This window comes from Triticum aestivum, chromosome 3D (genome assembly GCF_018294505.1).
Source record: "Triticum aestivum cultivar Chinese Spring chromosome 3D, IWGSC CS RefSeq v2.1, whole genome shotgun sequence".
Classification (NCBI taxonomy): Eukaryota; Viridiplantae; Streptophyta; class Magnoliopsida; order Poales; family Poaceae; genus Triticum; species Triticum aestivum.
In genome coordinates, this window is record NC_057802.1 from 469,518,519 (window position 1) to 469,540,289 (window position 21,771).

General features: G+C 51.2%; 1 protein-coding gene across 2 annotated transcripts; it reads left to right on the plus strand.

Annotated features, from left to right (window-relative positions):
* Positions 1–13,745: 13,745 nt before the first annotated feature.
* Positions 13,746–20,066, plus strand: LOC542957 (ABC transporter C family member 3). 2 transcript variants are annotated; one of them, XM_044502538.1, is made up of 10 exons: positions 13,751–16,356; positions 16,441–16,527; positions 16,634–17,275; positions 17,357–17,521; positions 18,120–18,414; positions 18,601–18,815; positions 18,938–19,243; positions 19,343–19,406; positions 19,492–19,731; positions 19,851–20,066. In XM_044502538.1, exons 1-10 carry the CDS (start codon positions 14,059–14,061, stop codon positions 19,952–19,954), a joined length of 4,416 nt encoding a protein of 1,471 aa, XP_044358473.1. In that variant the 5' UTR covers positions 13,751–14,058; the 3' UTR covers positions 19,955–20,066. The 2 variants fall into 2 exon arrangements, with proteins under 2 accessions (XP_044358474.1, XP_044358473.1); XM_044502539.1 differs by lacking the exons at positions 18,938–19,243; positions 19,343–19,406; positions 19,492–19,731; positions 19,851–20,066 and having other exon boundaries at positions 13,746–16,356; positions 18,515–18,716.
* Positions 20,067–21,771: the final 1,705 nt, after the last annotated feature.

Consider the following 21,771-nt stretch of genomic DNA (forward strand, 5'->3'; position numbering starts at 1 on the left):
GCCCCCTCTCTCCCCCGTCCATGGCCGACGCCCCGCCGAATTCCGGCGGCCTGGCCGTCGAGCCGCCCACAAAGGTGAAGAAGAAGAAGGCCAAGGCGCCAAGGAAGCCGCAGTCGGAGTGCACGCCGGAGGAGATCGCCAAGTTGGACCCGGAATCGGCGAAGAGGAGGGAGCGGAGAGCGGTCGTCAAGGTCAATGCCGCCGCGGCCAAGTTCGCCGCCCAGCGCGATGCGATGGAGGCCACGCGGCGCCAGGCCGCGGTTGACGAGAAGGAGGACCTCGTCAACAAAGCGCACGCCCTCCTCGTGATTGGCATGGGCCGTCCGGCCGGGTTCCCTGCAGCGGCCGTCGGCCCCGCGAGCACAGGTTCGTCGGTCGCCCAGCCTCCGCACTGCCAGTCGCGGACCGCGCCCATGTCGCTCGGCTTTCCTCCGCCAAGGCACGACGGCCAGACCCGTTTCTCGGGTCGTCGGACGTGGGCTTGTTCGCGCCGTCCACACCGCGTCCCCCGGCCGTCATCGACCTCAACGTCACGCCTGGGTCCAGCAGCGGCGGCCGGGCGTCCGTCGAGATGCAAAGAAAGCAAGCACGGGCACCGTTCACGGGCACCATGCCGGACCCCCGCGTCTTGTTTGACGGAATGCCAACACCAACGCCAACGGTCGACGACCCCTTCTACAACCAGTACATGGAGGACGTGATATGCGAGGGTGGGCATGGCCGTGCCTACGACCCCGAGGAGACCCAAAGTCAGGATGGTCGCGCCTAGTACGTGCCCGATGAAGAGGCCGACGACCGTGCTGACTACGACCATGGTGACTCGTGGCATGAAGACGATGACATCTATGTCGAAGGTGATGGTAATTGTGACACCCAAAAATTTTGGCCTTGTTTTGTTTATTAAAATATTGCCAGGAAATAAAACTTTTCCCAATTGTCAAGTTTTGCCTTTTGTGATATTGGATTTTTGCCTCTAGTGGGAGAAACCCTCTAAGGTATTGTTGGACTTGATTTCTCTCTATAATAAAACAATTATTTATTCAGTGGATTCAAATGTTGCAAGATTTATTTATTCAAAAAGCTTTCTTTCTTTAAAATGATTCCTTTTGCATTTGGGGCCTATTTGCACTACAACCTCTTGACAAATGCTTTTAAAAATTCCACCAAAATTTGGGGATGTCATGTGATGGTTCCACATCACTTTTATGCAAAGATACCTCTTGGCCATTGGAGATTTTGAGCTCTACACCAACTTTTCCAATCTGGTCCAGTAGGCACTTTTGCACTGCAACCCATTTAATTATTCTTCTGAAAATTCTTCCAAGTGTTTGGAGATGTCAGTGGATGCATACAATTCATCTTCAAGCAAAAACCCAATGATGTTCTTTGGAAAATTTGAGTGGATCAACCTCTTTTGCATTCTGGTCCAATTTGGTGATTTGTACTGCAACCATATTTTTCCTTGCTCTAATGACCCTGAGCTTTTTCCTACTTGTAGCCCTCCCTACCAAACTCTTAAGTCTAGGAGATTGGGCTCATTGGAGATTTTGAAGTTCATGTTCTAAACCCCTTTTCTTTCTGCCCAAAACTGGAGTTTTGCAAAGCTTACATTATCAACTTTCTGTGTTTTCCAAACTAACCTTGCCATCATCTCCTGCATCTAGAGAGACACTGGTCTGGAGATTTTGGCCACTCCAAGAGTTGCCTAAGTGCACTTGGCATTCTGTCGAACACCTAGTGTGCACAGCCACTTTTGGCAAGCTTTCTGGTTTGCATTGTGGACTTGAACTCCTGGCCTATCCACCTTGTCCACTAAGTGTCTTGCTTCCCCCACCGTCATCCTGTGCAGTGCCAGCTCCACCCTCGAGCTCTAGAGCGCGCTGGCATTGCGTCGAACAGGTGCCGTGCGTGCTCTGGGCGCGCCCAGAGCGCATGTTTTGCACGCGCGCGCACTACGCCGACACGCCGCACTGCCGCACGCGACGCGACCCGATCCTGGCTTCCTCTGCATCGCTGAGCCGCGCACTAGCCGCCCCCCTGCTCCACGATCCCTCTGGCGTCCTGCTGCACCGCTGGCCGCGCCCTTGGCGGCACGCCGGCGTCGGCAGCGGATTCCGCCGCGGACGGCGCCGCCCAAGCCACCAGCGCACGACAGCTGCCCCGGAGCTCAGGCCGTGCTTGTCCTCCCGCTGTCGGAACGCGTTCGTCGCCGCCAAGATGCCCTGCACCTACAGCAACGGCTGTCGCCGGCGATCCTATCCTCGGCCACCGCGGGAACCTGCCTCGAGCGCTATATAAAGGGTCCCCGAGCCCCTCCGAGCACTCACGCGACTTCAGACACTCCCCGTAGAGCCTCCCACGCAGTAGATCGAGCTGTAGTGGCCGTCTCCCTCAACTCCGGCCAGCTCGGCCGCCGCCAAGCTCCGGAGCGATTCGTCACAGCCAGCCACCCCTTCGCCATTCCAGCGCCACCAAGAACCTCCCCGTGGTCTTGCGGAGCTGCCCAGCTACTCAAGCTCGATCGGAGGCCACCGGAGCAACAAAGTCACTTCACCACCGTAGCTTTCCTCCGCCGCGGAGCTCGCCGCCGGCGATTCCTGCCACCTCCGACGACCCTTCAACCACCCAAAGGACCGCCTCGGTCTAGCCGTTCCATCCCCGCCCGCAGATGCCCTCGAGGAGCCGCCGTCCGTCGCCGGCGATCGCCGGAGCCCCGCTCCCATCGGGAAGAAGAGAAGAGAAGGAGGGAAGGAACGGTCAAACCTGACCAGTGGGCCCTCTGGACCCACTGTCAGTGACCCGCGCAGCGCCCTCTCTCTGTTTAAGTGGAGGCGCAAAACCCCGAGTGCGTTTTCCCTGCTGCGTAAGCGTATTACTGCTGAAGCGTTTTCCTTTTTTTTGGTTTTATTTAAAAACAGATTTGACCAAACTTTGACTGGCTACAACTTTTAAAATAAAACTCCAAATGAGTTGATTCTTTTTCCTACCTCTCTCAAATTTCATCTAGTTTATTTTAAGATTTATTTCAAAAATATTTGATACAGGGTTTGGTACTGTGTTTGAAATATTTGTATTTGTGTATTTTGCAAAATAGGATTTTTGGAGGAAAAGGAAAGCTTCCAATAAGTGCATCCTTTGCATACTCTTGAAGGCAAGCATTTCTGAACTCTGGCATAATATTTGTTGTGGTGTTTGGATACGATCACAGCACCTTTTGTCTTGGAGTATAAGTGACAGTTTATGTATCAATGTAGTCTCGTGCATGAGTGCACTTTGGAGTTGTTTGTGGCCAGCAATGGATACCCTGAGGATTTGGATCGCCCTCGTGAGCTTCTCTTGCACACCGGTAGGAAGCGGGAAAGTCGTGGTCTTGGGTAGACACGAGCTTGTCCCTAATCCCTCGTTGTGACGAGTATGCCCGGCATAGCATGGTGAGGCTCGAGGAGTGGTGATTTATTTCACTAGTGGTAATATTGTTGGTGGATACTTGGACCACCTGAGTCGGTTGTAGACCGAGTCTTGTTCAGTAGCTTCCTTTTGTCGGTACCACCACTTGTCCCTGCAGGGGACAGGGTATGGTTCAGTAGGTTGTCAACCCCTTTCCAAAGCACACACCGTACAGAGAGGCCGTGATGAAGGTCCCGTGGCCACGGATTAAAGCCTGTCATTCGGTCCGGGGGCATGGGTGTTGTCGGTTGTAGCCGAAGGGGATAGCTTCCCCAGTTTGCGCGCGGTATAAATTTTGTGATCCCATGCTACGTCGAGGTTGTAGCCTCCCCACTTAGAGTTTTGCTTGGCAGGTGTCGTGGGTGATTCCAGGCACTGGTGAGTTAAGCTGGTGTGTGCAGGTCAGGCGTGTTTTCAATCAAAAGACCGTAGACGGAATTAGTCCCGAGGGACTGAGTAATCCCGTTACTCGTGGAAAATGGTACTCCCTCTGCAGAGGATATATCCTGTCGGATAGTCATGTTCTTGAGTAGAAACCACAGTCTGAGTTAAATCTTGATAACGGTATTCGGATGGAGAACGATTTAACTAGAACTCTGGAACGGTATTCGGATGGAGAACGGTTTAACTAGAGCTCAGTAACGGTATTCGGATGGAGAACGATTTAACTAGAACTCTGGAACGGTATTCGGATGGAGAACGGTTTAACTAGAGCTCAGTAACGGTATTCGGATGGAGATACGACTTGACTGAATTATCGGTTTTCGGATGGAGAAACGACTGTACTAAATATTGTTTATGTTTATGGCACCTTTGGATTATGATCTTTATTTGGACTAACCATTTATTTTATGTATATTATTGAGTATCCCTGGGATGGTTCTACCTCCTGGATATTCACTGTGATTTTTCTTTTATAAGCCCTTTATGTGGTGTCGCTCAGACGCCCGACTGCGGCATGCTCGTTGTTCATTTACCTTTTATAAGCCCTTTAGGTGGTGTCGCTCAGACGCCCGACTGCGGCATTATTATTTCTGCATTTTTCGCTCGAGGAGTCATTCAGACACTCGTTTGGCACCAGTATTACTATTCCGCATTTTCCGCTCGAGGAGTCATTCAGACACTCGTTTGGCACCAGTATTACTATTCCGCATTTTCCGCTCGAGGAGTCATTCAGACACTCGTTTGGCACCAGTATTACTATTCCGCATTTTCCGCTCGAGGAGTCATTCAGACACTCGTTTGGCACCCAGTATTTTATTTTGGTATATTTTTATCCATATGTGTGCATCATGGTTTCTCGTATATTTTCGTGACGGATGTATGATCGACTATTAAATCTGGAGTATGTTGGATATATTATACCCGTGTTCTTAATGTTTGCGAGTACATTCAAACGTACTCACTGGCTTGTCCCTGGCTATTGTCTTGGCCAGATTTCCTTGCGTGGAGGTGTGCATCGCGGTGACAACCTCGGACCCTACGCGTTGACGTTTGCAACCTCGCGAAGATAGGAGTTATCCTGGTCAGCTGTTCTTGTGGGAAATGGAGTCCCATAGACGCAGATGTACCTAATCGCTTCTGCCCTCAACCATTAGAAACCAAGTGTTGTACTCCCAGGCCTAAATGGTCTTGTACTACATATTTTGTTCCTTGCTTGGAATTCTTGTATCAAGTTGGTGCCTCATCAGCTTACAGTAATCCTGGGGCTGGTGAGCACACGGGCCGTTTTTCTGGGAATTTATATCCCAAAATCCGGTCGTGACAGACTTGGTATCAGAGCCAGGCTGACCATTGGCTAATCCTATCTTAGCCAGGTCGATAAACTTAGGTTAACCAAACCATCAGACCTTAGCCTGACCCCGGTCAAGCTTCCCGCGTAAGGTAGCTCCACAGTGACCCGACGCCTTTTCGGCGGACGGTGCCCAACCTATCAACCTGGCCCGTCGATCACGCGCCAGTGACCGACGTCCAACCCATCTCTATCGCAAGCGTGCGGAGGAAGACTCCGTCCCCTTTTCCTATAAATGGGGCACGCTAGCCTCAGCATAGCACAGCCTCTTTCCCCCAAACCCAGCCACGATGCCTGGTCCCATTGTTCATAGTGAGACCACAGCAACCCACCTAGGAGGTTTTGTGACCGTGCTCGCAAACCTCACCCGTCGTGCCTATGCGTTGGAGGAACCTCCTGAGTATGTTGTGTACCAAGGACCCATGTACGGTGAAAGCCGTCAGTACTGGGCCACTGTGCACATCTACGGTAGGGGTCTGTCGCCAGAACGCCCCTACAGGTTCACTGGAAGGACCACTTCCTTTGAGCCACAAGCCATCCAACTGGCAGCCCGCGAAGCTATAGTTCAACTCCGGCACTTGTCGCCCAGAGTTAACTGTCGCTCGTTCTACTACTACCCCAGTCGTGACGGGTATGGTAGGCCGCCCCAAGTCGCCAACGGAGACCACGAGACGGATCCTGCGCTGTTGCATCTGGTGCGCTATGTAAGCGCACTGGAGCAACTGTTCGATCAGGTCACTCTCGATCTGATCGCAGCTCGTGGAGAGCTGGTTCGCCGAGCCCCGGCGAGGAGAGAAGCAGAGCCCGACACCGACAACCCAGTCGTGCTGTTCGGACACCCGATCGATCCCCCGAGGTCTGCGCCAGCCATCCACCAGAGCACTTTGGTGACCCCAGAAGCACTTCGCCGCCTTTTGGAGACCCATTCCAGCGGAATCTGGGCCAGCAACCCCGGGATGGTCATCACCTTTCCCCCGACCCTGCAGCACCTCAGCCTCAACCAGCAAATCCCGACGGTGAGAACCGTGGAGAAGCATCGGCGTCCGCAAGGCCAGCCCACTTAGACATTAACGAAGTAGACTAAGTCGCTCAAAGTTGTATCGAGCCTTAGTTTTTCTACGCTTTGTAATGTGTGGCCTTGTACCGCTTTTGTTGCATGCTGTCTGTTTGAGCGCTCTTATTTTTGGAGTAGTACCTATGCATGTGTACGTTGGCGTACAATTGCATTTTTTTTATTTATTTTCTCGGGCGCAGCCACCAAGACCAACCCCGTCGGCTCCCCACAGTAATGCGTCCCATTTATGTGACGTGTATATCTGTGGCTTTGACCCGAGTACAGGATCGCCAGCCAGTTACCTTTCACCCCGGTAGTTATCCCAGCCCCGGTGCTATATAAAGGCCACTCCGTGACCTTGCCGAGCACCCCTCACCTTTGTGCGCAGCACCCACAGCCATTCCTTGCCATGTCGACCCCCAGCCTTTATCTGAGAACCCCAGACGCAACCCCCGGCAGCTTTGTCAAATTACTGTGGGACTTTACCTGCAGTACTATGAGCGCCACCCGTCCACCCCAGTACGAGTTGCTCAAATCGAGGATCACTCCATCCACCTCGAAATATTGGGCAGTGGTGCACATCCCTCCCGCCTACCCAAACCAAGATCCCACGGAAGTCTCCTTCATGGGGAAATCCATGCCGACTCCGCAGATGGCCTTAGAAGCTGCCGCGTACGAGGCGCTCACTCGCCTTCGATTCGCGGTACCCTATGCCAGCGAGCGAGGATACTATTATTTTCCGAGCCGTGCAGCACCCGGAGAAGTTGCATCTTTTCCCGGTGGGCGCATCAAGAGAGATCCAGTACTGGCCAACCTTGCCCAGTACGTCGTCACTCAAGAGCGTTTAACTCAGCGGGTAATGGGTTATCTCCAAAGCCTCGCTGATTTAAATCCTCGGATCGCCATTGGCAGACCACTGACGCCTGACCAAGAAGGGCGCATTCATCGTCTGGTCAACCCGCTTCTCCCGATAGAAGAGGAGTGTGCCCCAGTGCCAGAGGCGTTTTCTCAGGACCCTGTCGCTTTACCCTTTTCTTTGTAAACGCCTCCGATGTAATTATTGTCTCAGTACTTGTATTTATGTGTTGCAGCATGTTCGTAAAATCTTTGTGCGACGGATCCGATTTTTCTTTAGTTCCTGTTTTGTGAGCAGTGTTACTGCTATTAGTTTTGTGTTATTTATTCTTGTCCTCTCGCATCATGTTTTCGAGGAGATTTCTTTCCCCGAGTTATTGCTGCGTATATATATTTTCACGACATAGACCTTTTGTTCGCGCATCATCGTAACAACTTTTAACAAATCTCGAGGACGAGATTTTTTCTTAAGGGGGGTAGTGTTGTGACACCCAAAAATTTTGGCCTTGTTTTGTTTATTAAAATATTGCCAGGAAATAAAACTTTTCCCAATTGTCAAGTTTTGCCTTTTGTGATATTGGATTTTTGCCTCTAGTGGGAGAAACCCTCTAAGGTATTGTTGGACTTGATTTCTCTCTATAATAAAACAATTATTTATTCAGTGCATTCAAATGTTGCAAGATTTATTTATTCAAAAAGCTTTCTTTCTTTAAAATGATTCCTTTTGCATTTGGGGCCTATTTGCACTACAACCTCTTGACAAATGCTTTTAAAAATTCCACCAAAATTTGGGGATGTCATGTGATGGTTCCACATCACTTTTATGCAAAGATACCTCTTGGCCATTGGAGATTTTGAGCTCTACACCAACTTTTCCAATCTGGTCCAGTAGGCACTTTTGCACTGCAACCCATTTAATTATTTTTCTGAAAATTCTTCCAAGTGTTTGGAGATGTCAGTGGATGCATACAATTCATGTTCAAGCAAAAACCCAATGATGTTCTTTGGAAAATTTGAGTGGATCAACCTCTTTTGCATTCTGGTCCAATTTCGTGATTTGTACTGCAACCATATTTTTCCTTGCTCTAATGACCCTGAGCTTTTTCCTACTTGTAGCCCTCCCTACCAAACTCTTAAGTCTAGGAGATTGGGCTCATTGGAGATTTTGAAGTGCATGTTCTAAACCCCTTTTCTTTCTGCCCAAAACTGGAGTTTTGCAAAGCTTGCACTATCAACTTTCTGTGTTTTCCAAACTAACCTTGCCATCATCTCCTGCATCTAGAGAGACACTGGTCTGGAGATTTTGGCCACTCCAAGAGTTGCCTAAGTGCACTTGGCATTCTGTCGAACACCTAGTGTGCACAGCCACTTTTGGCAAGCTTTCTGGTTTGCATTGTGGACTTGAACTCCTGGCCTATCCACCTTGTCCACTAAGTGTCTTGCTTCCCCCACCGTCATCCTGTGCAGTGCCAGCTCCACCCTCGAGCTCTAGAGCGCGCTGGCATTGCGTCGAACAGGTGCCGTGCGTGCTCTGGGCGCGCCCAGAGCGCATGTTTTGCACGCGCGCGCACTACGCCGACACGCCGCACTGCCGCACGCGACGCGACCCGATCCTGGCTCCCTCTGCATCGCTGAGCCGCGCACTAGCCGCCCCCCTGCTCCACGATCCCTCTGGCGTCCTGCTGCACCGCTGGCCGCGCCCTTGGCGGCACGCCGGCGTCGGCAGCGGATTCCGCCGCGGACGGCGCCGCCCAAGCCACCAGCGCACGACAGCTGCCCCGGAGCTCAGGCCGTACTTGTCCTCCCGCTGTCGGAACGCGTTCGTCGCCGCCAAGATGCCCTGCACCTACAGCAACGGCTGTCGCCGGCGATCCTATCCTCGGCCACCGCGGGAACCTGCCTCGAGCGCTATATAAAGGGTCCCCGAGCCCCTCCGAGCACTCACGCGACTTCAGACACTCCCCGTAGAGCCTCCCACGCAGTAGATCGAGCTGTAGTGGCCGTCTCCCTCAACTCCGGCCAGCTCGGCCGCCGCCAAGCTCCGGAGCGATTCGTCACAGCCAGCCACCCCTTCGCCATTCCAGCGCCACCAAGAACCTCCCCGTGGTCTTGCGGAGCTGCCCAGCTGCTCAAGCTCGATCGGAGGCCACCGGAGCAACAAAGTCACTTCACCACCGTAGCTTTCCTCCGCCGCGGAGCTCGCCGCCGGCGATTCCTGCCACCTCCGACGACCCTTCAACCACCCAAAGGACCGCCTCGGTCTAGCCGTTCCATCCCCGCCCGCAGATGCCCTCGAGGAGCCGCCGTCCGTCGCCGGCGATCGCCGGAGCCCCGCTCCCGTCGGGAAGAAGAGAAGAGAAGGAGGGAAGGAACGGTCAAACCTGACCAGTGGGCCCTCTGGACCCACTGTCAGTGACCCGCGCAGCGCCCTCTCTCTGTTTAAGTGGAGGCGCAAAACCCCGAGTGCGTTTTCCCTGCTGCGTAAGCGTATTACTGCTGAAGCGTTTTCCTTTTTTTTGGTTTTATTTAAAAACAGATTTGACCAAACTTTGACTAGCTACAACTTTTAAAATAAAACTCCAAATGAGTTGATTCTTTTTCCTACCTCTCTCAAATTTCATCTAGTTTATTTTAAGATTTATTTCAAAAATATTTGAGACAGGTTTTGGTACTGTGTTTGAAATATTTGTATTTGTGTATTTTGCAAAATAGGATTTTTGGAGGAAAAGGAAAGCTTCCAATAAGTGCATCCTTTGCATACTCTTGAAGGCAAGCATTTCTGAACTCTGGCATTATATTTGTTGTGGTGTTTGGATACGATCACAGCACCTTTTGTCTTGGAGTATAAGTGACAGTTTATGTATCAATGTAGTCTCGTGCATGAGTGCACTTTGGAGTTGTTTGTGGCCAGCAATGGATACCCTGAGGATTTGGATCGCCCTCGTGAGCTTCTCTTGCACACCGGTAGGAAGCGGGAAAGTCGTGGTCTTGGGTAGACACGAGCTTGTCCCTAATCCCTCGTTGTGACGAGTATGCCCGGCATAGCATGGTGAGGCTCGAGGAGTGGTGATTTATTTCACTAGTGGTAATATTGTTGGTGGATACTTGGACCACCTGAGTCGGTTGTAGACCGAGTCTTGTTCAGTAGCTTCCTTTTGTCGGTACCACCACTTGTCCCTGCAGGGGACAGGGTATGGTTCAGTAGGTTGTCAACCCCTTTCCAAAGCACACACCATACAGAGAGGCCGTGATGAAGGTCCCGTGGCCACGGATTAAAGCCTGTCATTCGGTCCGGGGGCATGGGTGTTTTCGGTTGTAGCCGAAGGGGATAGCTTCCCCAGTTTGCGCGCGGTATAAATTTTGTGATCCCATGCTACGTCGAGGTTGTAGCCTCCCCACTTAGAGTTTTGCTTGGCAGGTGTCGTGGGTGATTCCAGGCACTGGTGAGTTAAGCTGGTGTGTGCAGGTCAGGCGTGTTTTCAATCAAAAGACCGTAGACGGAATTAGTCCCGAGGGACTGAGTAATCCCGTTACTCGTGGAAAATGGTACTCCCTCTGCAGAGGATATATCCTGTCGGATAGTCATGTTCTTGAGTAGAAACCACAGTCTGAGTTAAATCTTGATAACGGTATTCGGATGGAGAACGATTTAACTAGAACTCTGGAATGGTATTCGGATGGAGAACGGTTTAACTAGAGCTCAGTAACGGTATTCGGATGGAGAACGATTTAACTAGAACTCTGGAACGATATTCGGATGGAGAACGGTTTAACTAGAGCTCAGTAACGGTATTCGGATGGAGATACGACTTGACTGAATTATCGGTTTTCGGATGGAGAAACGACTGTACTAAATATTGTTTATGTTTATGGCACCTTTGGATTATGATCTTTATTTGGACTAACCATTTATTTTATGTATATTATTGAGTATCCCTGGGATGGTTCTACCTCCTGGATATTCACTGTGATTTTTCTTTTATAAGCCCTTTATGTGGTGTCGCTCAGACGCCCGACTGCGGCATGCTCGTTGTTCATTTACCTTTTATAAGCCCTTTAGGTGGTGTCGCTCAGACGCCCGACTGCGGCATTATTATTTCTGCATTTTCCGCTCGAGGAGTCATTCAGACACTCGTTTGGCACCAGTATTACTATTCCGCATTTTCCGCTCGAGGAGTCATTCAGACACTCGTTTGGCACCCAGTATTTTATTTTGGTATATTTTTATCCATATGTGTGCATCATGGTTTCTCGTATATTTTCGTGACGGATGTATGATCGACTATTAAATCTGGAGTATGTTGGATATATTATACCCGTGTTCTTAATGTTTGCGAGTACATTCAAACGTACTCACTGGCTTGTCCCTGGCTATTGTCTTGGCCAGATTTCCTTGCGTGGAGGTGTGCATCGCGGTGACAACCTCGGACCCTACGTGTTGACGTTTGCAACCTCGCGAAGATAGGAGTTATCCTGGTCAGCTGTTCTTGTGGGAAATGGAGTCCCATAGACGCAGATGTACCCAATCGCTTCCGCCCTCAACCATTAGAAACCAAGTGTTGTACTCCCAGGCCTAAATGGTCTTGTACTACATATTTTGTTCCTTGCTTGGAATTCTTGTATCAAGTTGGTGCCTCATCAGCTAACAGTAATCCTGGGGCTGGTGAGCACACAGGCCGTTTTTCTGAGAATTTATATCCCAAAATCCGGTCGTGACAGTGATGAAGAAGAAGGCAATGACGTTGATATTAGTGGCGAGCATTGTTCATCGACGAGCTCACCCAAAGAGCGGAAGCACAAAAGAAGAGGAAGAGCATTCGCACGGGTTCATATAGACAAGATGAGGACAAGTTGATTTGCCAAGCTTGGATGGAGATTAGCCAAGATCCGAGGACCGGCGCGCAACAAAAGGGCATTGTTTTTTGGACGAGAGTCCACAAAACATTCCATGAAAGGAAGATGTTTGAGCCCTACCAATTTACAAGCAACCGTGGCATCGGCTCGATTCAAAAGAGATGGTTGTTCATCCAACAAGAGTGCAACAAGTATTGCGCCGCATTTGAGAGCGTTGAAGCACGGACCGTGAGTGGTCTCGGCGTTGGGGACATGGTATGCTCCCCTCTTCCTAGCCCTTTCCTTGCTACGGCCATGAGACTTCGGCCGTGTATATGCTTGCATGTTCACTTGTTGTTGATCATGTGGTGTAGGCATTTCGATCTTTGGAGGCATTCAAGGCCCGGCACAATGACAAGGCATTCACTCTTACGCATTGTTGGGCGATCATCAACAATTGCCCTAAGTCCAAGGACCAATACCGTGAACTACAAAGGAAGAGAGGACTGAAGACGGCCAAGTTCGCCGGAGGTGGAGATGGCGAGGCGGTGAAGAGGCCGAGGGGCAAGACCAACTCCAAGGTTGATGACATACGTGATGCCTCATCCATGGCATTGCATGACACTTTGCATGGCATGATGTCCCAAAAGGATGTGAGGGACGAGAAGAAGCGGCAAAGCAAGGACGAGCAAATGAAGCAATACCTAGACCTTCAAAGAAAGAAGCTTGAGATGGAGGAGGCGGCCAAGAGGAGGAAGATCGACATGGAGGAGGCGGCCCGGCAAAGGCAGCTCAACATGGAGGAGGCGGTCCGGCAAAGGCAGCTCGACATCGAGGCCGACAACGTCAAGGCCAGGCAGAGGCAGCTCGACATCGAGGCCACCAATGCCGCCACCAAAGCGAAGGAGGTGGCCCTTGCGATCATGAGCGTGGACTTGTCGAAGATGAGCGAGAAGACGAGGGCCTGGTTCGAGGCCAGGCAGAAGGAGATGCTCGACGTCGAAGGCCTGAACTAGGTTGTCCGATCGGCGTGGCCGTTCTTTTTTGGAGGCTGGCATGGGTGCCGCCCGCCCGCTGGGCCGCTGGCAGTGTGCCGGCGAGAAAACATTCATTTTGGTGGCCGGCTGTGTTGCCGGCCGCTGGCTGTGTTGCCGGCGAGGACAACTATTCATTTTGGAGCCTGGTTGTGTTGCCGGCCGCTGGCTGATGCCGGCGATGGACGTGTACGCCGCTGGCTCTGTTGCCGGCGTGATGAACTGGGCCGCTGGCCTGATGTGAACTAGGGCTTGGCATTTGAAAGTTGTTTCTTTTTTTTAAATAGACGCGGACAGGATGGGGCAAAGGGATGCGGCCGTGCGCTGGGCGCACGGCCACCGCATCCCCGGACACGTCCGGACACGACCCCATCACCCTACCCAAACGGGCAAAATTCAGACAAAACAGACATCCGTTTGGGGTCGCGCGGTGGAGTTGGCCTTAAGCCCTGTTTCTCTCTACCTTGGCACCATGCGGAAAGCACCTCAGTGTACCGCACCAATGGCACCATGCACGTACGCATTCACCCCGTCCTTTTTTCCAGTGGAAATCAGAGAGCCGGCAGTCGGTATCGAAAGCTAAAGACGAGACGTGTGCACGCACATTCCATCGGTGCTCAGTGTGGTGACGCCATTTCCAACACAATAATCCTATTGCCAACTATGTCTCTACCTTTTGAAGTCGTTCCATAGTGAACCATCGAGGAACGTACATATACAGGAACAAAATCAATTAGAGCAACCGACGAGAGAACATTCAACCCAAGTCAAGAATTGACCAAGGACTTGGCCGCCAACGCACTACTGGCGAGTGGCGATCAGTCCGCTCCAACTTGGCCGTGGCACACCAACCCGAATTCCCCCTCCGCCGTCGCAGTCCGGCGGCATGAAACGTGGAGAGGACGGCGTCGCCTTGCACCGCAAGGAGCCGCGCCGTCACGACCAGAGACGATGCGAGCGACCGATCTGCTAGTGTCCCCGCCCGCACACCAGCCGCTGACCGGGCGACCCGTCGCGAGCGCACGTGCCGCGCCGCGGCAGCGATGGCGGCGACGGCGAGCGAGCGATCACTGCCCTGCCTCTTCCTCCACGGCGCCAGCGCCGGGGCCCACCTCATCCTCGCGCTCGCCGTGGCTGGGAGCCGGCTCTTCCCCCGCCGCGGGAAGGACACGGCCGTCGCCGTGGGCGGGTTCCGGTGCTACGCGGTGGCGGCCTGCGCCACGTGGGCTCTGGCGGCGTTCCAGCTCCTCCTCGCCGCGTACTCCTGCTACCTGGGCGCCGGCGCCGGGTGGCCGCTCGACGCGGTGGTGGAGCAGGCGGATGCCGCCGCGCGCGCGGTGGCGTGGCTGCTGCTCGCGGCGTACCTGCAGTTCGAGTTCCGCCGCGAGGAGCGGTTCCCCGCGCCGCTCAGGCTCTGGTGGGCGCTCTTCCTGCTGCTCTCGGTCGTCGCCGTCGCCGTGCACGCCGCGACGAGCCTCGACGGGCTCCCCGTGCCCGCGCGATCGTGGGCGCTCGACGCCGTCTCGGTCCTCGCGGCCGTGGTGCTGCTCGTCGCCGGGCTGTTCGGCAAGAGCGAACTAGCGGGCGGTTCTGCTTCAGAGGAGCCCCTGCTAGATGGCGCGAGCGAGAGCGACAGCGCCGATGCCTCCGCGTTCGCCGGCGCCGGCCTCCTCGGCGTCCTCGCCTTCTCCTGGATGGGCCCGCTGCTCGCCGTGGGCCACAAGAAGGCCCTCGGCCTCGAGGACGTCCCGGAGCTCGACCCCGGCGACAGCGTGGCCGGCCTGCTCCCGTCGTTCAAGGCCAACCTCGAGACGCTGTCCGGCGACGGCACCCCCTGCCAGAGAGTGACGGCGTTCAAGCTCGCCAAGGTCCTGGTGCGCACCTTCCGGTGGCACGTCGCGGTGACCGCGCTCTACGCGCTCGTCTACAACGTGGCCACCTACGTCGGCCCGTACCTCATCGACTCCCTCGTGCAGTACCTCAACGGCGGCGACGAGAGGCACGCGAGGAAGGGGCAGCTCCTCGTCCTCGCCTTCATCGCAGCCAAGGTGTTCGAGTGTTTGTCGCAGCAGCACTCGTGCTTCCGGCTGCAGCAGGTCGGGATACGCGCGCGGTCCGCGCTCGTCGCCGTCTTGTACGAGAAAGGGCTGGCCCTCTCCGGCCGCTCCAGGCAGGCCCACTCGAGCGGCGAGATGGTCAACATCGTCGGCGTCGACGCCGACCGCGTGGGGAACTCCTCCTGGTACATCCACGACCTGTGGCTGGTACCGCTCCAAGTAGGCATGGCGATGTTCGTCCTCTACTCCACTCTCGGCCTTGCCTCGCTCGCCGCGCTCGGCGCCACCGCGGCCGTCATGCTCGTCAACGTTCCTTCGGTGAAAGTCCAGGAGAAGCTCCAGCAGAATCTGATGAGGAGCAAGGACGTTCGGATGAAGGCCACGTCCGAGATCCTGCGCAACATGAGGATCCTCAAGCTGCAGGGGTGGGAGATGAAGTTCTTGTCCAAGATCATCGCCCTCAGGAAGACAGAAACAAACTGGCTCAAGAAGTACCTTTACACCTCGACCATCATCACCTTCATCTTCTGGAGCGCCCCTACATTCATCGCCGTGGTCACCTTCGGAGCGTGCGTCCTGATGGGGATACCATTGGAGTCGGGCAAGGTGCTGTCTGCGTTGGCCACGCTCCGGGTGCTGCAGGAATCGATATACAACCTTCCGGACAGGATCTCGGCCATCATCCAGACCAAGGTGTCTCTTGACAGGATAGCATCCTTCCTATGCCTCGAGGAGTTCCCGACGGACGCCGTGCAGAGGCTGCCAATCGGCAGCTCAGATGTTGCAATCGAGGTCAGCAATGGGTGCTTCTCCTGGGACGCCTCGCCTGAAATGCCAACGCTCAAGGACCTCAACTTTCAAGCTCGGCGAGGCATGCGTGTTGCAGTCTGCGGGACGGTCGGCTCCGGGAAATCGAGCCTGCTCTCTTGCATTCTTGGCGAGGTTCCGAAGCTATCAGGAGTGGTCAAGACTTGTGGGACAGTAGCCTATGTGAGCCAGTCAGCGTGGATACAGAGCGGCAAGGTTCAGGAGAACATACTGTTCGGCAAGCAGATGGACAGTGAGAAGTATGACAGAGTGCTAGAGCTGTGTTCGCTGAAGAAAGACCTGGAGAGCTTCCCGTCGGGCGACCAGACGGTCATTGGGGAGCGAGGCATCAACCTCAGCGGTGGGCAGAAGCAGAGAGTTCAGATAGCACGGGCTCTGTATCAGGACGCCGACATTTATTTGTTCGACGATCCCTTCAGTGCTGTCGATGCTCATACAGGATCCCACATATTCAAGGTAGTATAATGGCACTGCCTTTTATTTGCTGCTCCACAGGAATTTGACAAGCACATTTCTTGAGGTTTCTTCTGTGTTCTGTAGGAATGCTTGCTTGGGGCTTTGGCTCAAAAAACAGTGCTGTATGTCACTCATCAGCTTGAATTTTTACCTGCAGCTGATCTTATTCTGGTGAGATCTTCATGAGCAGATCATTCTTGCATATTTCTTTTTGAAATATCTTCATGTGATCTTTATTTCCATGAAGTATTTCTCTTATAAAGTAACTGTATTGTAGGTAATTAAAGATGGGGTAATAGCACAGTCTGGCCGATACAACGATATACTTAGTTCAGGGGAAGAGTTTATGCAACTGGTTGGTGCTCACCAGGATGCTCTTGCAGCAATCGACGCAATCGATGTTCCAAATGGAGCCAGTGAGGCTTTCTCGTCCAGCGACGCAGCAAGCCTGTCCGGGTCACTGCCATCAGCTGACAAAAAGGATAAGCAAAATGTCAAGCAAGATGATGGCCATGGTCAGAGTGGGCAGCTGGTGCAGGAAGAAGAAAGGGAGAGAGGCAGGGTGGGGTTTTGGGTCTACTGGAAGTACCTCACCTTAGCTTATGGGGGAGCTCTTGTGCCATTCGTGCTGCTCGCGCAGATGCTTTTCGAAGTGCTTCACATTGCTAGCAATTACTGGATGGCCTGGGCTGCTCCTGCGTCCAAGGACGTCGAGCCTCCGGTCAGCATGTACACACTGATATACGTCTATGTGGCATTGGCCCTAGGAAGCTCCGTGTGCACCTTCGTGAGAGCCCTGTTTCTTGTACCAGCCGCATACAAGACAGCAACTCTGCTGTTTAACAAGATGCATGTATCCATATTCAGAGCTCCGATGTCTTTCTTTGATTCCACTCCAAGTGGGCGCATCTTGAATAGGGTAAGTCATTCTCAAAAACAATTCCTAGGAAGTTCAGTTTATTTGCTTGGAGCATGTTGATAAAAGAACTTGTTTTTTTAGGCTTCGACTGATCAAAGCCTGGTGGACACCAGCATTGCTAACAGGATGGGTTCTATTGCGTTTGCCTTCATACAACTTGGTGGAACTATTGTTGTGATGTCTCAGGTTGCATGGCAGGTCTTTGTTGTTTTCATTCCTGTAATTGCTATCTGCCTCTGGTATCAGGTACTTTATCCTACTTGTTATCCTTCGCTGTTCTAGCCGTAAGATCAACATATAATTATAGAGAGAGAATATTCCTCCGTACCACTGGATATCACTACTTTGTTTCGATTTGATGTATCCTCATCCTCACTCCCCTTAGGTGTGTTAAGAATGTCTTTCACTTGTAATGTGATTCTTTCTATGCATACTAAATAGACATTAGTTGGCCCATGTACACCAAGTACCTGGCGCCAAAAGTTGACGTTGAGTCTCAGCAGAACTTTTGTACAAACTTTGAACAAATTTGTAAATATTTTTTGCACAAAATTATGTGCATAATTTTGGGGGGAACAAAAATTTATACAGAAATTTGGAAGAAATTTCAAACACCTTTGTACAGAAACTTAGACCCATTTTCCAGAAATTTAACACATTTGTGTGTACAATTTTCTTACCAAATTATGACACAGCTCTTCTGGAGAAAATTGATCAAATTCCTGTACAAAAATAAATGAAATCGAAAAACAAAACTAGTTATATGTGTTCAGCGGTATAGAGAGAATTATGATCTTATTTGGTGGTACAAATGGAATTTTTGCTTATGTTTATTGTTTTGCAGCGCTACTACATTGATACAGCCAGAGAGTTGCAAAGGATGGTCGGGATTTGCAAAGCTCCTATCATACAACATTTTGTAGAATCAATAACTGGATCAACAATCATTAGAAGTTTTGGCAAGGAAAATCAGTTTTTATCAACTAATAACCAGCTAATGGATGCCTACTCACGACCAAAATTCTACAATGCTGGAGCAATGGAGTGGCTTTGCTTCCGCATGGATATGCTATCATCCCTTACATTTGCCATCTCTTTGATATTTTTAATCAATCTGCCGACCGGTATCATTGATCCAGGTATGATGCTAGTTCCCGGCATTTTTTTTTTTAAATAACAGCCTGGAAGCAATATTTCATTTGAAGATAGAGGGGAATTTACACCGGTATAAAAAAACAGGAAAAGGTTTCAAACACTTTTTATACTGAACAAAATGGTGGGGGAAACGATCTGAGTTTGCAACTGAAATTCCATCCCACGTCCAGGAATTGCTGGCCTTGTAGTCACATATGGGCTTAATCTGAACATAATGCAAGTAACGCTTGTAACAAGCATGTGCAATTTGGAGAACAAGATCATCTCAGTAGAGAGAATTTTGCAATACCTAAGCCTTCCTGAAGAGGCCCCTCTTTCGATGTCTGAAGATGGGTTGGCCCATAACTGGCCATCAGAGGGAGAAATTCAGCTCCATAACCTCCATGTAAGTAATACACTTTTTGCCCTTGTCAGTAAACTGTCAGAAATCTAGAATCATGGCCAAAGTCATTGTTAGGTTCGGTGCTTTGCCATCCACAACTACCATCCTTGACATTTTTCATGCAGGTGAAATATGCTCCACAACTACCGTTTGTTCTGAAGGGTCTTACGGTCACTTTTCCTGGAGGCATGAAGACGGGTATTGTTGGTAGAACAGGCAGTGGTAAATCAACTCTCATACAGGCCCTTTTCCGTATCATGGATCCCACCATCGGCCAGATAACAGTAGACGGCGTCGACATTTGCACCATCGGGTTGCATGATCTGAGATCTAGATTGAGCATTATACCGCAAGACCCAACGATGTTCGACGGAACCGTGAGACACAACCTTGACCCTCTAGGAGAGTACACTGACAATCAAATCTGGGAGGTAGTCTCGATGTTCACATGCTTCATTTCTTTTCATTTCTCGATTATTATTACACGCTCTAAAACCACTCACTTAAAAAAATGTTACTCTGCATTTCAGGCCTTGGATCACTGTCAGCTAGGAGATGAAGTTCGGAGAAAGGAGCTGAAACTTGACTCACCAGGTCTGATCTATAGCGAACCATACAGTTCACATTCCCGTAGTCTGGCTTCTTCTGAAATTTCTGAAATTCAAAACTCCGCTTGCAGTGGTGGAGAACGGAGAGAACTGGAGTGTGGGCCAGCGTCAGCTCGTTTGTCTCGGCAGGGTGATCCTGAGACGGACCAAGATACTGGTCCTGGACGAAGCCACCGCTTCGGTGGACACCGCAACAGATAACCTGATCCAGAAGACACTGCAGCAGCATTTCTCGGGGGCGACCGTCATCACGATCGCGCATCGAATCACCTCGGTCCTTCATAGTGATATAGTCTTGCTCCTTGACAATGGTCAGCTACCATATCATCAACCCCTTGAAATGAACTTTAAGCTACGTCTTGTTAATCTGCCCAGTCTGGGTGTGACATTTATGTACTGGACTGACGAACATACTGGCAAAATTTTACAGGCATGGCTGTGGAGCACCAAACGCCAGCCAGGTTGCTGGAGGACAAATCCTCTCTGTTCTCAAAGCTTGTAGCAGAATACACGATGAGGTCGACGCGCACTTGAGTCGGCATTACTAGTGTGGTCAAACGAAATACCTAAACTGAATTGCAATGTGTAAATGACAAAAAGGAAAACATGATCCTTCTTTTTACTGATGATTGAGAAAGGCTGCAAATTGCATTTCAAACTACCAAAAAGGAAGCAAGATAACTGAAAATTTTAACTCACATTTGGTAAGGGCCGCGCGAACGACATCCACCTCACTTTTCTTGACGCAACATGCCAGGTAAAGAGCTAGCCTACAAACTCTTACTTGAAATACTAAGATCCTATCTTTTGCCCGCAGCTTATTGCCGATTAATAAAATTAAAATAGCCATCAAACAGAATTTAGAAGCTGCAAATTGCTACAGTTAAGACAAAGGTTTTTCTCGGTGCTATAGCCTTTTGCTCGCAGCAAATAAGCCACTCCAAATGTTTAAACAAATTTATTCTTCTGAGAAAGATTGAATCTTATGAAACCTAAAATCTTGCGACTCTTTCAAAACTGATGGTCTAAACCTTTGGATATACACGTGGCCAACATGCTTACGTGACACTAACCTTCTAAACGGGTGCGCTAAAGCAAGTCAAGTATTATTGGCCTATCTCATGCCTACACATCATCTTAAAGTTAGATTGCTTAACTCCTTAGAGCATTTCTAGCAGACCCCGTATAAATGGTCAAACCCGTAAAATAATCATTTTTTGCAGTTCCAGTCGAAAAAACGAGCCCGAACAGACCCCGCAAAATCGTCCGACCCTTAAAAATTTTTAAGGGGGCCTGTAAACTCGAACGCGAAACCCTCATATATACAATTTTGAGGGCAACTTTAACAGGGCCCTACATACCGGTCAACGTTGGCGGTTGAGGAATCTTTGCTCCCGCCAACACCATGAAGCTCGCCCGGCCGCCGCGCCCGTCCGCCCCGGCCACCGCGCTCGCCCGCCGGCCGTCCGTTAGCCGACCGGCCCTCCATCCCGGCCGCCGCGCTCGCCCGTGGCTCCGCGGCTCTCGAACGGAGCTAGCTAGCTAGCAGCTCAATGGATTCGAAGAGCTAGCTAGCTAGCTCGATGCGCCAGCCGTTGGATCCGGCCGCCGCTCACGCCGTGCTCGCCCCGACCGCCCTGGCCTCCGTCCGCGCCGCGCTCGCCTTGCGTTTTCCCTCGTCCGCCTGTTCGCCGGATTGACGCGAGGAATAGGATGACTAAAAAAAGAGCTAGCTCTGAGTCTGTTCGGTATATTCGAAGAATATTCTTTTTTACGGGTTGATTATACGGGGTCTGAGTCTATCCTCGCCTGCGCTGGCTTGCATATACCCTTTTTCGCGAACTGCAAAAGACTTATGCGGGTCGGGATTTTGCGGGTCTGCTAGAGATGCTCTTAGAGACGGATTACAGAAGGAAACCACTCTTCGGATTGGCCACATGTAGCTCCATATTTGAATTATTCATCATTGCTTCAAAATTGTACAATAGTGCAAAAAAAAAGAGGAAGAAACCAGTGATTCTAAAGCTTGGTTTTTACATTTTGGGAAACTATGGATTGGGCATGCTTATTTACATGTTTACATGTCTTTATTTTCTCTTCTTCGTATGCTTTCTTCTATTTTGGTTTTTTTTCAACTCACGTGTGTGTATATAGAACTAACTTCTACTTCATTCAGCCAGGGTGAGGCCATATATGTGGTGGTCCAGTACCAGGGTGACACACACTCATTTGCTTGCAACAAATGCATTCTTTTAAGTGTTCCAAGACGCACAAAGATATGTACATATAAGAATTATGGAGCTTGGTCCGCTCCCCCATTTATATATCAGGGGTATATAGAGGGGAGGGGG

What these genes read in the sequence shown, in the direction of transcription:
- LOC542957 (XM_044502538.1), top strand. Translation starts at nt 14,059, where the DNA reads ATGGCGGCGACGGCGAGCGAGCGATCACTGCCCTGCCTCTTCCTCCAC. An exon ending in CAGGATCCCACATATTCAAG is followed by an intron (nt 16,357 to 16,440) that starts GTAGTATAATGG and finishes TGTGTTCTGTAG; the next exon opens with GAATGCTTGCTTGGGGCTTT. An exon ending in GCTGAAACTTGACTCACCAG is followed by an intron (nt 19,407 to 19,491) that starts GTCTGATCTATA and finishes CTCCGCTTGCAG; the next exon opens with TGGTGGAGAACGGAGAGAAC.